At 32.0% G+C, this 13,850-nt stretch overlaps 1 protein-coding gene across 5 annotated transcripts; it reads right to left on the bottom strand.

The window, feature by feature from the left end:
- Positions 1-826: 826 nt before the first annotated feature.
- LOC120146024 (kinesin-like protein KIN-13A) lies at positions 827-7,274 on the bottom strand. 5 transcript variants are annotated; one of them, XR_005518172.1, is made up of 15 exons: positions 7,167-7,203; positions 7,010-7,096; positions 6,627-6,900; positions 5,782-6,003; positions 5,365-5,559; positions 4,977-5,078; positions 4,781-4,858; positions 4,585-4,666; positions 3,634-3,796; positions 3,084-3,413; positions 2,707-2,925; positions 2,009-2,600; positions 1,857-1,925; positions 1,218-1,475; positions 827-1,063 (listed from the first exon to the last, which is right to left on the bottom strand). XR_005518172.1 is itself a non-coding variant. In XM_039159688.1 (15 exons), exons 3-14 carry the CDS (start codon positions 6,846-6,848, stop codon positions 1,293-1,295), a joined length of 2,457 nt encoding a protein of 818 aa, XP_039015619.1. In that variant the 5' UTR covers positions 6,849-6,900; positions 7,010-7,096; positions 7,167-7,203; the 3' UTR covers positions 827-1,063; positions 1,246-1,292. The 5 variants fall into 5 exon arrangements, 4 of the variants coding, with proteins under 4 accessions (XP_039015619.1, XP_039015622.1, XP_039015621.1 ...); XM_039159688.1 differs by having other exon boundaries at positions 1,246-1,475; XM_039159691.1 differs by having other exon boundaries at positions 1,246-1,475; positions 1,857-1,922.
- Positions 7,275-13,850: the final 6,576 nt, after the last annotated feature.

The raw sequence follows: 13,850 nt of genomic DNA, 5'->3' as shown, positions 1-13,850 counted from the left end.
TTTTATTGCCTAAAAATATTTTAATTTGATTTCTTAAAATATAAATTCTTTTCTGATTGTTCTGATTGCGACTTTAATCAAATATTTAAAAAAATTAAACAAACCATTTAATCTTAAGAACAGGCATACGACATAAAACGACTTATACGCCTCTACAATTAATTAACATGTCCATTAATACCTTAAAATACAATACATATAGTATTATGACACAAACACCAACGTCCATCCAAACATAAGCTGCCAAAAAAATTTACTACCAAAGTTTCCAAGTCCCCCCCCCCCCCAAATCAATTTAGGAAGCCTTTAAAATCTATTTAGAAAATCTTCAAAATCATATATATCATACCCATCCAAATATTAGACATGACTGAAAATAAAACATAAATATGAAGAAAATATACAAATGTCTCAAAGTTTATATATTATTAATATATCAAAATGTATATTAAATACATTTCAAATACAATTATAACATGACAAAATACTACATGGCATGAATACACGTATTATCATATACATATATTACACACACAAGGTGCTCTTTCTAGGTGAGGAAAAATGTGCTCTCCAAAGTATATCGCAATGAATATAATCCGGGCACACGAATATTTCGGGATCTATCTCAAAACAAATGTATACAGATATAAATTACTTTAAATATGATTATAAAGTAACAAAATACATAAACACTCGGGTCTACATATAACATGCACAAGGTGTTTCGAGGTGAGAACAAACTATAAGTTTCAAAAATTACAAAAGAAACAATGGGGGAGAAACGTATTTTCCTCTTTCTCTCATTTCCTAGAAATGTTTTAGCCCATTAAACAACACATGGCCACCAAACCATTCAATCTCAACAACATCATATTCAACATCTAAACAATACATGTCGATAAATCAAGCATCACATAAGTATAATCACCTTATTGAATCGTCAACACCGTTGTGTTTGCAGGAAACATGTATGAGAATGGCAACGTTTGATGCCAGGAAATAGGATCAGGATCTTTCCACTACTGAATTTCCTCTCAAGCCGTACTGCAGCTTGGTGCATCAACTGCCAGTACCGAGTAAATTTATTTTAGAGAATTTCTCTGTATATAGAAATATTTAAGATTAAACTACCCGGCAGGTTTTTGTACTATAAGCTAAAGGGAAAATTATAACCTCTACTATAAAAGTGGGCAAGTGTCCTGCAGGACAAATAGTACAGTAATAATCTATAGGAGAAGAAATTACTGGACAAGGTCTGATGCAGCAATTAGAGCAGATAACACATGACTGCATCAACGAGGAACTCTTTTCCGACTCAGTATCTCCTGCTCTTTCAGTCGATGCTGGAACCGGGCAAGGCGAGCTTGAAGACTAACCAGACTAGCAGCCTTGCGTGAAAGTACAAAGCTCAGCTGGGTCACATAATTGTCAATGTGGCTGCCTGGTTGGTCCACCTCTGCCAAAAGCTTCATTTCCTGTAATATAGATGCAAACAAGATGACCGATGGCTCAATTGTTGTATTAATCTATGTTACTCAGTCAACTGCAAGTGCTGGATACTGGCATGTGTCTAACACAGGTATGTTCAATTTTTTAAAGAAGTTTTACTATATATTTGGAGGGTCCTTGAATGGCCATTATCCTATACCCATGTCAAAGATTGTACTGGGCATGAGTGTCGGCCACAGGAACTTCAAGAAAAATGAGTCGGGGCAACACAGTTATGTATGTTTGAAACAAGGATAATTTGTCCAGCTTGTTGATGAGGGTTCAGTATAATGAATGTAAATGCTTCACAACATAAGTACTTGAAAATTAACATTTTTCAGCCTTGATAAAAGTGCAAGTTTACTTACCTCACAAACAATCTCCATTGTGCCCTCAATTTCTTTTCTGTGAGCAGCAATTAGAGCCTCTTCCTCCTGCAACCAACCAAAGTATACACAGAATGAACAAAATACCGAGATCATAAATAAAAAAGACAAAATGAACGGCACCTATTGCCTACCTCAAGTATTGCATTGATATTCTCATCAGTGGGAGGTTCAGGATCATATTGTCCATATCCAACGTTATTTGTTTCGTAATTATTAACAGCATTCGCCTGCCTAGAGTTTGAGGAGGACAAATCAGATCCTCCATCTTTCTTGACCATATTCCACATCTTCTCCGATTTTTCTTCTCTAGTTGCTTTTCTACGAGGTGGTGACACCTTCGGCACTTTCTCTTCAGTATCAGCTGAATTTTGAGAATTTGACGGGTAAACTTTTTGACCTGTAGAACCACCATAATTATTATTTACTTCAAATCTCTCCCTATCAGTTGGGTCAGAAGCTTTTCCACTTTCCTCCCTTCCATTGAAGGGGTAACTTGACACAAATGTTGAGGGCTGTTTGTCAAAATCTGCAGTATAAACATCTTTCTCTACAATCCTTCTACCCGTATCGACAATTTTTACTTCCTGTTTTCGCTCATAAACATCGTCAACATCAGCAGTAGCTAACAGAGAAGATGCTGAAGAAGCATCCTTATTACTTGGTTGCAAAGAATTTACAGCCTGATCTTTTTTTGAATTACCACTTCTGGAAAGACTCTTAACCCTGTTCATTGGAGAATGATAACCTTTATTTAATTGAAAAGTATAACACAATCCACAGCAACAAAGGAAGTACATTTTTTAGAAACTTGTTATAGAAACAAGCATACCTATCAGCATATCTCAGAGTATTGAGTGTATGTTCACATGAACCAGCATTTGGAGAAATACAGGAGATCATAACTGTTCTTGAATTGCCGACAAAAGAGTCACGGAGCACTTCAGTGAGTTTGCTCCCACGGAATGGTATATGGATCTGATCATTGTCCAGTGCACGAATGCACTCCTTAAGAGCCAAAAGGCTTTTATTTATTTCAGCACCTTCGATCCTAGCAAGAATCAAAACCAGTTCTATAAGAACAAGCCAAAAACAAATCAGATGTTAAGCTAGTTTAACAAGCTGACAGATAAAATTAATCTGTAGATAGACCTTTGGAAGGGGTTTCTGAAACCTCCTTTTTTCCCCCACAAAAACATTCAATCTTACCTAGTTTGCCGATCGTTTTCAGTGGTATCTGCACCTCTTTCGCTGCCCGCAAGATCAATAAAAGAAATCTTTCCCACAACCATCCCAGGTTTTGATTCATTCCCATCATTGTTCCGCTTCGACTCCTTCATCTCTGGGTGCTTCTTGATGGCAAGTTGTAAAATAGCATGTGACCTTGAAGATTCCTCATTTGCACCAGTAGATCCTGTGCTTCTAGTGGCATTTCCCCTCTCAATGTATTCCTTCACAATTTGCACATCTGACACCTCAAATTCTTGCAATCCAACTATGCAGACTTGTTGTTTCCCATCTTCCCTCATACAAAGTTTCCTGTTGGAGAACATTTAGACTATTGAGTGACCCAACAGTTATTATTATGCATACACATCCATCCACTTTATTCCAGTATACATATTGGAAATGTTAGCTCGACATAAGACCAGCAGAAATTTCAGACATTACACATCAAAAGTCAGTCAGTTATCCTAAGGTTAAACACACACACACACGTGCACATACATAAATAAGCAAGGGAAGAAAAGGGAAATACTTTCTCTCACTCAGAAGGTCAAAGAGTTTTCCACCATATATCTCAAAAAAGCTAAGCCACAATTTAAATCTCTGATTGCGATAAACTGGCTGATGCAAGTATCTAACAAGGTCTTGCGCTGCTCTGAGTGGTAATGGTTGCATTGTGAACGTCTTACCGCTACCTGAAATTGAAAGTATATGCCACGACACAGAACAGAAATGAGCAATAATTCCACATAACCATAAACTAGAAAGGTAAGGAGTTGTTCAACAAGAAGGACCGGGGATAATGAGAAAATGACAATCATGTTTCGGGTTTTTGAGATTTCCTTAGTTTAGAACAGAGGATTTCTTCTTTTTCAGGAATCAGATGTTCTCTCAGCACTAATTTTCTCAGCAGCATAGTCAAACATTTGCAGTCTCTAATATCCTATCCAAAGATCAACCATATATGTCAACTTTCAAGTAACAATTCTAACCCTCCCAAATAGTTTTATACATTATATTTAAAATACCAAATAAATACCATGTACATCATTTAAAAAACATTTGTGGCTCTAAACTAGAATCTAATTTCTTCCTAGCTCTTTGAATATTGTAAAATGATTTCGGGTTGAGAAATGATCTATATAAAACAGAGTTATGATTCCTGGTATGGAATAAGGGGAAACAACAATGGAATAGAAAACAACAAACATAGCTAAAAAGATGCTTATACTTCAACATCCAAATATAATCTCCATGAAAGTATGAGAATTAATATTAATCTTAAAAGTATATTTTGGAATTAATATTAATCTTAAAAGTATATTTTGGAAGAAACAGAAATGAAAAGACGCCTAGATGCTATCCAAGATGCATGCAGCTTTGATATCAAAAAGTTATGCTTCTACATGAATTTAGCTTCTAGATGACAATAATAGCAAATATTAACCACTATTAAGGAATGAGGTCCAGAAACTCTTTGCACCTGTTTGTCCGTATGCAAAACAAGTGGCTTTTGTTCGCTGAAAGATGATGGGAATAATCGGCTCAACAGTTTCACGATACACCTGTTGACACAAACAAAAGAACAGGTCAATCTTAACAAAAGACTTGGGTCATAATATACTCAAAGATATTCAAGAACAACACATGGATGGAAATATATATCAACCAAGTATTACCTCATCATTTGTAACATGCTCATCCAGAACAGCATCAAAACAGAACTCATGTTTCTCCACATATGCTGTCAAGTCCACCTTTACAAAACAACCAAACAGATGAGAAATGGCATATCAAACAAGCACCAATGGTTCTAAAGACCATCTCAATAACGCATAGTATCATCACCTTAACAACCATAAATAAGACACAAACCTTTAGCTTGGGTTCATGGACAGTTAAAGCATTCTCACTCACAGTTACTACATCATCCTCCTTCCGAGAAATCTCCTTCTTATTTAATGGTCTTTTACGTACCTTATACCACAATATAAAACAAATTTAGTTCCAGGAAATTTAGAACGTAAGCCATATCATGTTGTGCCATGAACATGGACGCGTATACATTTCTACATTTCGCAACCTAGGTAAATATTAAAAAGTGCAACAAAAGAGCAGGACAACATTGAAAGGAATAAAAATAATAATAAAATTAGAGAACATAAACTTCAATCTTATCAAGGAAATAAGGATGTCCCCATCTCCATAGAAGGTTGAAAGAGAGGACAGGGAAAGAAAGCACCATTGCCGGAAACCAACATACCACAACTTTAATCTTAGCAACATTATTTTCCCTCGTGCTCATCTCTTTTTCATTGGCAGAGAATAATGAAGCAGAGGCATCAGCATCATTCAGCTCTTTTTCCTGCAGGCTAGTTGTTACAATAAGTTCATCTTCAAATTCTTTGTTCAATCTAGGCATGAATGGTGAAGGCTCAAAAGGTTCTGGGATAACATGCTGCAAAAAAATCACGTCAAAATTTATTTCCAAAGGGAAAACAGATTAAAAAAAATATGCTATGACAAACTTAAATTGGAACACACTTTTGAGTGAAGTTTCAAACATATCAAGAGGAAACAACATCCATAAATGTCTAATCATATCACCACATAAAAGGGAAGAAAAATGGTAATTATGGAACTCTCTTGGAAAGCTATGTGCAGTTCCTAATAACCATACCTCAGAAAGAAGCTCTGTATCATTCATAGCATGAAGATCAAGAAGCCCAGCTCCAAAATCCCCCCTGAACTCCGGGGAATAGAACCCATCAGATGTACCCAGCCCTCCCAAACTTTGGGCAGTTGGTGTGAATGGCTCTAACCCAGGTTCCCCTTTAAAATTGAGGTTCCTCATTAATTTAAAAAGCCTCTGCTTTTCTTCTGCTGATTGTGCTCCATAACCCTTCAATAATGTAATAGTAACTTCTCATCATCTCCAAATGCATAAAATATAAAATGATTAACTACATTAGGAAGAATTTAAAATACAGATTGTTTGTTTGAAAGGAAATGAAAATTACTACATTAACGGAAAAACAAGGAAACAAGCAATCGAATTATCAACTAATGATGGACTCCAACTTTCTTAGCAGGCTCATGACCCTAATTGTCAATACTAAGAATGAATTTTCGACAACTTCATGCAAACGAATATATATACGCATTAGATCAAATGGAATGGAATATAAATCTCAAAAGGAGACATTATTGGGTGAAGGACGATGTACAAACTTCAAAAACATTTCCCATTGTTCAAATGCAATAATCACGAGAATATTAACCAAATAAGTTCATGAAAATGGTAATTTAAAATAAATTAAAAATGTACATTATCCGAATTCGAATTGTGTTGGCCAAAGAAGTTCATAAAAATGACAATTTAAAATAAATTAAAGCAATTAAAAATGCACATTTACCGAATTCAAACTGCATGCATTGGAATGGAGCAATTGATTGTGGATAATTGAAAACCACAGGAAATATAAATAAACAAGAGTGGAAATTAGAAGGAGATGGATGGTTTACCTGCATGAGGAGATTGGGAAGGAGGCGTTGGTCCATACCGCTAGATGCCAAGGGAGAGGCCAGATGTTGCAATCCAGCAGACTGCAACCAACGCGCCATAACGGCATCACCAGCATCGCCGCTGGCAGGAGCCCCATTATGCAAGGACCCGCCGCCACCTCCGCCGGAATGATTGTAGAGCGCCGTCGCTGCAGCATTGCTTTGCTGCATCTGGCCACCCATGTGGCGCTGCGATCGCCTTTGAGGAGCCAACTTTTAAGATCTATTTACCAACCTACCATAGAAACGCAAAAAGAAAAAACAAAACAAAACTCCAAAATCAAACTTCATATGAGAAAAAACAGTAACGAAAAAACAAATAAAATAGACATAATTTTACTTACAAGGGAGAGACAAAATCCGAATTCGAAGAACATAAAAGTGAACTTCGCAAATTCGATTTACCAATAGCTGGTGTAATTCTTTTAACCCTAACAAAGTTCACTCAAAATTCACGCATTTGAATTACTACATAAGAGAAAAAATAACAAGAAAAATTACCAGAGAAGTACAGAAAATGAAGATTCAAGATCTGCGATCAGATCTGAAACAGGAAAAATTATAATAATAAAAAAGAAAAAGAAATAGTGATTCAATTTGATTGAACGGTGGCAACAATTTAATTTTTATTTAATTTCTTTCAAGAAAATTGAAAATGAAAATGGATGAGAAATTAAAAGCACAGCGAGAAAGAGTTAAGTTCTTTTTTTTTTTGAAACGATTTGGATTTAGTTAGTTTGGGCAAGTGCCATTTTAGAATCGGACCGATTAACGAATCGGTTGTGCTACTAGTTTAACCGGTCGAATCGGTTAGACCGATCGAAAGAACCGGACGACATCATAATTAATAATTATTTAAAAAATTAAATAAAAATACCAAAAATATTTAATAAAAAATAGTTTTTTATATCACAAGTCATATTCAAAGCAAGTCATAACATATATAAGTTAAAAACTATAAAATTAAGTGAAACAAAATGATTCAAATTAACTACAACATAATATTTAAGGTAAAACATATTAAATAATAAATATAATTATATAACTATAATCAAAAAATAAATTTGAGGCTAAAAAATCATAACAAACGATATCGTTTGGTTTAATTTAAAAAAAATCTCACATAACTAAAAAACATAGAAGAGCATCACAAAAGTCTAAAGAGTAAAAATATGAAAACAAAACAATCTCACATGGCTAAGAAACATAGAAAAGCATCCTAACTGACTTCTATAAATAATAGAGGTAATTTGGCATTCAAAATTATGGAGCCTTTTAGTGAGCACAGAGCGAACTATTCTTTCGCTTCAATCGAGTTCGAATTTAATGCTTCAATTGAGCTTCTAAATTTTTTTTGAGTTCGAGCCTTTTTGAGTTCAAGTTTCAATATTATATTTCGAGTTCGAGTTGAACTTGATAATTTTTAGCTCGCGAGTTTTTTAGTTGAGTTGAGCTTACTTTAAAGTTTTCAAGTTCGAGTCGAGCTCAGTAATACTCGAGTTCGACTCGGCTCGTTTAACAAACGACGTCGTTTGATTTAATTTTTTTTAGAGCCGGTTCTATCGGTTTTCAACCGATTCACAATCCGGTCATGTTCGAACAGTTCACAGTCGGTTCAGCGGTTCCTTCCAGTTCACTAGTAGCGATTTAATCGGTGTCGAATGAACCGAATCAGGCAACGATTCCCGGTTGAATCGATTGAATCGGCCGGTCCGGTCCGATTTTCAAAACACTGTTCAAAACTATGAGAAGGCAATGTTTAAGTATGAATGACTTAAATGCCCTTATTTCGCCTTGATTCTCTTTAACATGGTTTTTTTCGTGATAAAAATGCCCTTAATCGTCTTTCTTATATCGGGAAGTTCGAGGCGATTAAAAAACGGCTAAAAAATAACGTGACTGGTTAAACAAGTGACCGGTTAAAAAAATATCGGTTTTTTAAAGTTGCTAATAATGTAAACGGTAAAAAAAATAGACGCTATCTATTACATTAAAATATCTACCGGTTTTTTTTAAGGTTGCTAATAATGTAAACGGAAAAAAAATAGACGCTACCTATTACATTAAAATATCTACCGGTTTTTTTAAGGTTGCTAATAATGTAAACGTATAAAAAATAGGCGTTACCTATTACATTAAAATATCTACCGGTTTTTTTAAGGTTGCTAATAATATAAACAGTAAAAAAAATAGGCGCTATTTATTACATTAAACTATCTACCGGTTTTTTTGAATGTTGCTAATAATGTAAACGGTAAAAAAAATAGGCGCTACCTATTACATTAAAATACCTACTGGTTTTTTTTAAGGTTGCTAATAATGTAAACGGTAAAAAAATAGGCGCTACTTATTTCATTCAATTACCTACTGATTTTTTTTAAGGTTGCTAATAATGTAAACGGTAAAAAAATAGGCGCTACATATTACATTAAATTACCTATCGGTTTCATTATAACAGTAATAGCGCCTATAAAGTATCGATACTTCATAAAAATATATCGATACATAACAATATAACACGTAAAAATATGACAAAACCGGTAAAGCGCTACCGGATATGTTGAAAGTATCGATTCCATTTAAATAAGTATCGACACTTTTGGAATTTAAAAGAAAAGCAATAATAGCTCCTATAAAGGATCGATATTTTATAAAAATGTATCGATACATAATAATATAGAATATGACAAAATCGGTTTTATTATAACAAAATCGGTAAAACGCTACCGAATATGTTGAAAGTATCGATTCAATTTAAATAAGTATAGATACTTTTGGAATTTAAAAGAAAAGTAGTAATAGCGTCTATAAAGTATCGATACTTTATAAAAATGTATCGATATATAACAATATAACAAAACAATATTTCTATAAATATCCATATTTTTAGAGTAAGTACGGATACATAAGTTATGCAATTTATGTTTGTTTTTTTAATTTAATAATAATATATTATTTGATTGTTTAGATATTTTATAAAATATTATTTAGAATTTAAATTTAACAATTTTAACCAAAGATAATAATAAATATGTAATATCTATGTTTATTTTTTTAATTTAATAATAATATATACCGTAACATAAAAATAAATCATTAGAAGCGTATAATTACTAAATTAATATCTTAAAATTCACTCAAAAGATAACTCTAAATTAATGTTTTCCACAGTGAAGTAAGTATGTACACTTATATATATGTATCGATACCTACCGTTAATCAAAGTTTACCGGTTATCAAATTTTTTAATAGTTTTTCGTGTTTCTACCTACAACATTATGAGTCTGTCAACATAATAGGTAGTGATTTACCGAATTTATTAATTATCTTATTAAGTTTCCAGTCAAGCCATTTTTTAGCCGTATATTAATCCGTCTTTTTGAGACAACCCCATTCAGAATTGATGAAAGGGTAAATTATAAATTTAATAATTAAATTATCTTACCATTCTCTATTTATAAAAAAAATTGAATTTAATAATTGAATTTTATACATTAAATTTTTTAAGCACTCCTCTTTAATTTTATTACAATATGGTTAAAATCAAAATATTTTTTAATCTTTATCGGTTATAAAAAAAATTCTCTTTAAAAGTCTCTAAATTTTCCAGGCATTGTCACTTTTTCTTTTGAATTTAGAATCAACAACTGCTATTAAATTTAGGATGGTTAGAACAAAATTTAAACAATTGAATAAGTCTCTTACTCTACCTACAAGTTTATTATCTCCCCCATAAGGAAAGAAGAAGAAGAACCTTATAACTCCATTGTTGTCTTTTCCCCTCTCCCCTTCCGGTTAATATGGTTAAACTTTTGTTAGAGGGGAAGTTTTGTAATTTTTGACCGAAATTTGTTTTTCTTGATGTGGGCCAATCTTGATTTCTCGAGCTGAACAATGCTGCATACCAAGCTCCATGGTAATTTCGGTACAAAAAATTAGTACAACGATAAATCTTTTTAGAAAATGATATTGGAAATTTCATCAAGTTTGATGGGCTTTCACCCTAATCTTTTGGTCTGAGGACTTTGATGGTTTGAGCTGTAGAATAGGTAATAAAATTCGAATCTTTTAGATCAGTGTAATGTTTAAATGCCACATATCTTGTTTGGATTAAAATATTTATATAGTATTCATGGTTTCCCCTATGTTTATTGGCATAAAATGGGATCAATTAAAAATTTGTTTAACCAAAATATGCGGAGGTTTATTGGAAAAATATAAATCATCATCCAGTGCAAGAATATGTTCAATACCTCTATTTTGAAAATATTGTGAAGATTTTTTAGTAGAGTTTTGAGAAATCACTATTTGTTTTGGAAAAATTTTCTTGAAGACATGTTTGTTTTGAAACATTTGATAGACCCTTTGATTTATGTAAAACAATCTCTCTGTTTTTTGAAATTTTCACTGCTTCAGCAACAACTTTTTGGAGAGGAATTTCGTCCTTAATTTGTGCAAAATAAATTGCAACTTCTGAATATTGAGAAAGATACTCAATCCATGTTTTGACTTGAGATGACATCTCATTTGGATCTTGAGCATCTTCGAGTGATGCATTAGGTGAAGATTTTAACGAAGAGGTTTCTTCATTTGCTTCTTTTTGAAAAATCTCATACCAAGATTTGATTAGTTTTACCGAAATTGGATTTTTTTTAAGGTGTTTCTTGCATTTTTTTTATCTTTCCCTTTATCTCTCAATTTGGGGAGCATTTTTGAAGAAACTCTCTGGTGAGGAAATTGGGTAAAGAATTAGATTATCCCTTAATATATTCAATGTCAAAATAAAAAATACTTAAAATAGCTTGACATCTTGCAAAAATTTGTTTGGAGGCAATATTTTGAACCTCTTTTTGTAAAACTTCTTTTGCTAAGTCAATTCGTAAAAGAAACTTTGGATTTAATAGATCACTTTGAAATTTTGTAATATAGTACTATAATTTTGCTGAGTCAGATTTCAATGCCTAGATGTGAATTGTACTACCTGCTCTTTTTTTATTTTTGACTTGTTTTAAAATTCTTCCATATCCTATTTTTTAAGCATCTGTTTCAACTATCTTTGGGCTTGTAGGAGCTGCTAAATGTAAGCAAGGTAGTTCTATGATTTGGTTTTTAATTTGGGATATAACATTAGTATGAATATATGTCCAAGGTTGTGGATTCTTTTCGAGTCTATCATATAAGGGCTTACACAATTTGCTAAGTCTCGGGTAAAATTCAATGACATAATTTAAACTTCCCAAGAATCTTTGTAATTGAACTTTTTCAAGGATTTGATTTGGAAGTTTGCTGGCAAATTCTATAGATCTTTCTATTGGGGTAATGGTTCCTTGTGTAATGTAATGACCTAGGAATCTTTTTTTTTTTGTTAAAATAAACTTACTTTAGATTTGGAAACTACTAAACCATTATTCTCAATTATTTTAATGAAGATATGTATATGTTTAAAGTGTTTATCTAAATTTTCTGAGAACACGAGTACATCATCTATATAAACAATTGTGAATTGAGATGGACTAAAAATGTCTTTCATTATTCTTTGAAATTCAGAAGGAGCATTTTTTAAACCAAACCAAACGACATTACTTCCATTCATATTGTCCAAATGGAAGTGTAAAGGTTGTTTGATTTCTCTCTTCTTCTTTGATTTGGATCTGTCAAAATCTTGATTTCATGTCAAATTTTGAAAAAAAATATTGGCATTATAGAGTTTTTGTAACATGTCTTTTTTATTAGGAATTGGGTACCTGATCTATTTTAATGCCTTATTTAAAAGTTTACAATTAATAACTAATCTTGGTGTTCCTCTTTCTAGTTCTGCATTTTTTATAATATAAAAAGTTGAACAACTCCAAAGAGAACTACTTTTTCTGATCAATTTTTTGTTGAGAAGATCTTATATTTCTTTTTTACAAAATTCTTCCATTTCTTTATTCATTTGAATTGGTCTTTGCTTTTGTAAGATTTTTTCTTTCATCAAAGTCATTTTCATAGGGCAATGTTACTACGTGTTTTTTTTCTATTCCAAAAGGCATTTGGAATATTTGAACATATAGTTGATTCTATTTCTTCTTTTATTTGATTTCTTCTTTTTACAATTTCTCTATTTTGTAATTGCTTGTTTAATTTTTGAAAACTTATTTCTTCTTTTAAAAAAGAGATTTGCTTATGTTTATAGTTAATAAGGTTTTTTATCTGTTTATTATGGACATATAAGGATTTTAATAAATTAAGGTTTCTTATTTTAGGTTTTTCTATGAAAGGAAATTTGACTTTCGTGTTTAAAATTTTAGAATTAATTCAGTGTTCCTTAACTTTATAAGGCTTGAGTAATGAAATGAATAGTGTTCCTAAGATAACATCTTGAATAATATCTTTTACCATTAAAAAATATGTTTGGTATTTAATTGCTTTATTAAAAATTTCTACATTAGGAATTTTATAAGTAATTTTTAATTTTTTACCATTTGTTGCCTTAAGGCTTTCAGAAGTTTTGTCATAGTATTTTGTTGGAATTATACATTCTCTTATACAGTTTTGGTCAACCCTATATAAAAAAAATGGCTATCATTTGTAAAGAGAATTCATTTTTTATTACTAAATTTATTTTTATTAAATATCTTTGGATTGACCAAAAAGGACTTTATAAAAATGTTCAAAAGATTGCTTCCAAACAAATTTCTGCAAGATGGCAAGCTATTTTAAGTATTTTTTTATTTTGACGTTGAATATATTAAGGGAGAATCTAATTCTTTACCCAATTTCCTCACCATAGAGTTTCTTCAAAAATGCCCCTCAAATTAAGAGATAAAAGGAAAGAGAAAAAAATGCAAGAAGCACATTCAAAAACCCAATTTCGGCAAAACCAATCAAATCTTGGTCCAAGATTTTTCAAAAATAAGCAAATGAAGAAATCTCTTCATCAAAATCTTCATCTAATGCATCACTTCAAGATGCTCAAGATCCAAATGAGATGTCATCTCAAGTAAAAAAAAATGGATTGAGTCTCTTTCTCAATCTTCAAAAGTTGCAATGGATTTTGCACAAATTAAGAGATTGTTTTACATAAACCAAAGTATCTCACAAATGTTTCAAAAAAAACATCTCTTCAATAAAATTTTCCAAAACAAATAGTGATTTCACAAAACTCTACTAAAAAATCTTCACAATATTTTCAAAATAAAGATG

This window comes from Hibiscus syriacus, unplaced genomic scaffold (assembly GCF_006381635.1).
Source record: "Hibiscus syriacus cultivar Baekdansim isolate YM2019G1 unplaced genomic scaffold, ASM638163v2 tig00110895_pilon, whole genome shotgun sequence".
NCBI classification, from domain to species: domain Eukaryota; kingdom Viridiplantae; phylum Streptophyta; class Magnoliopsida; order Malvales; family Malvaceae; genus Hibiscus; species Hibiscus syriacus.
Note: the sequence above shows the minus strand (reverse complement) of the source record. Positions and strands in the feature narration are given on the sequence as shown.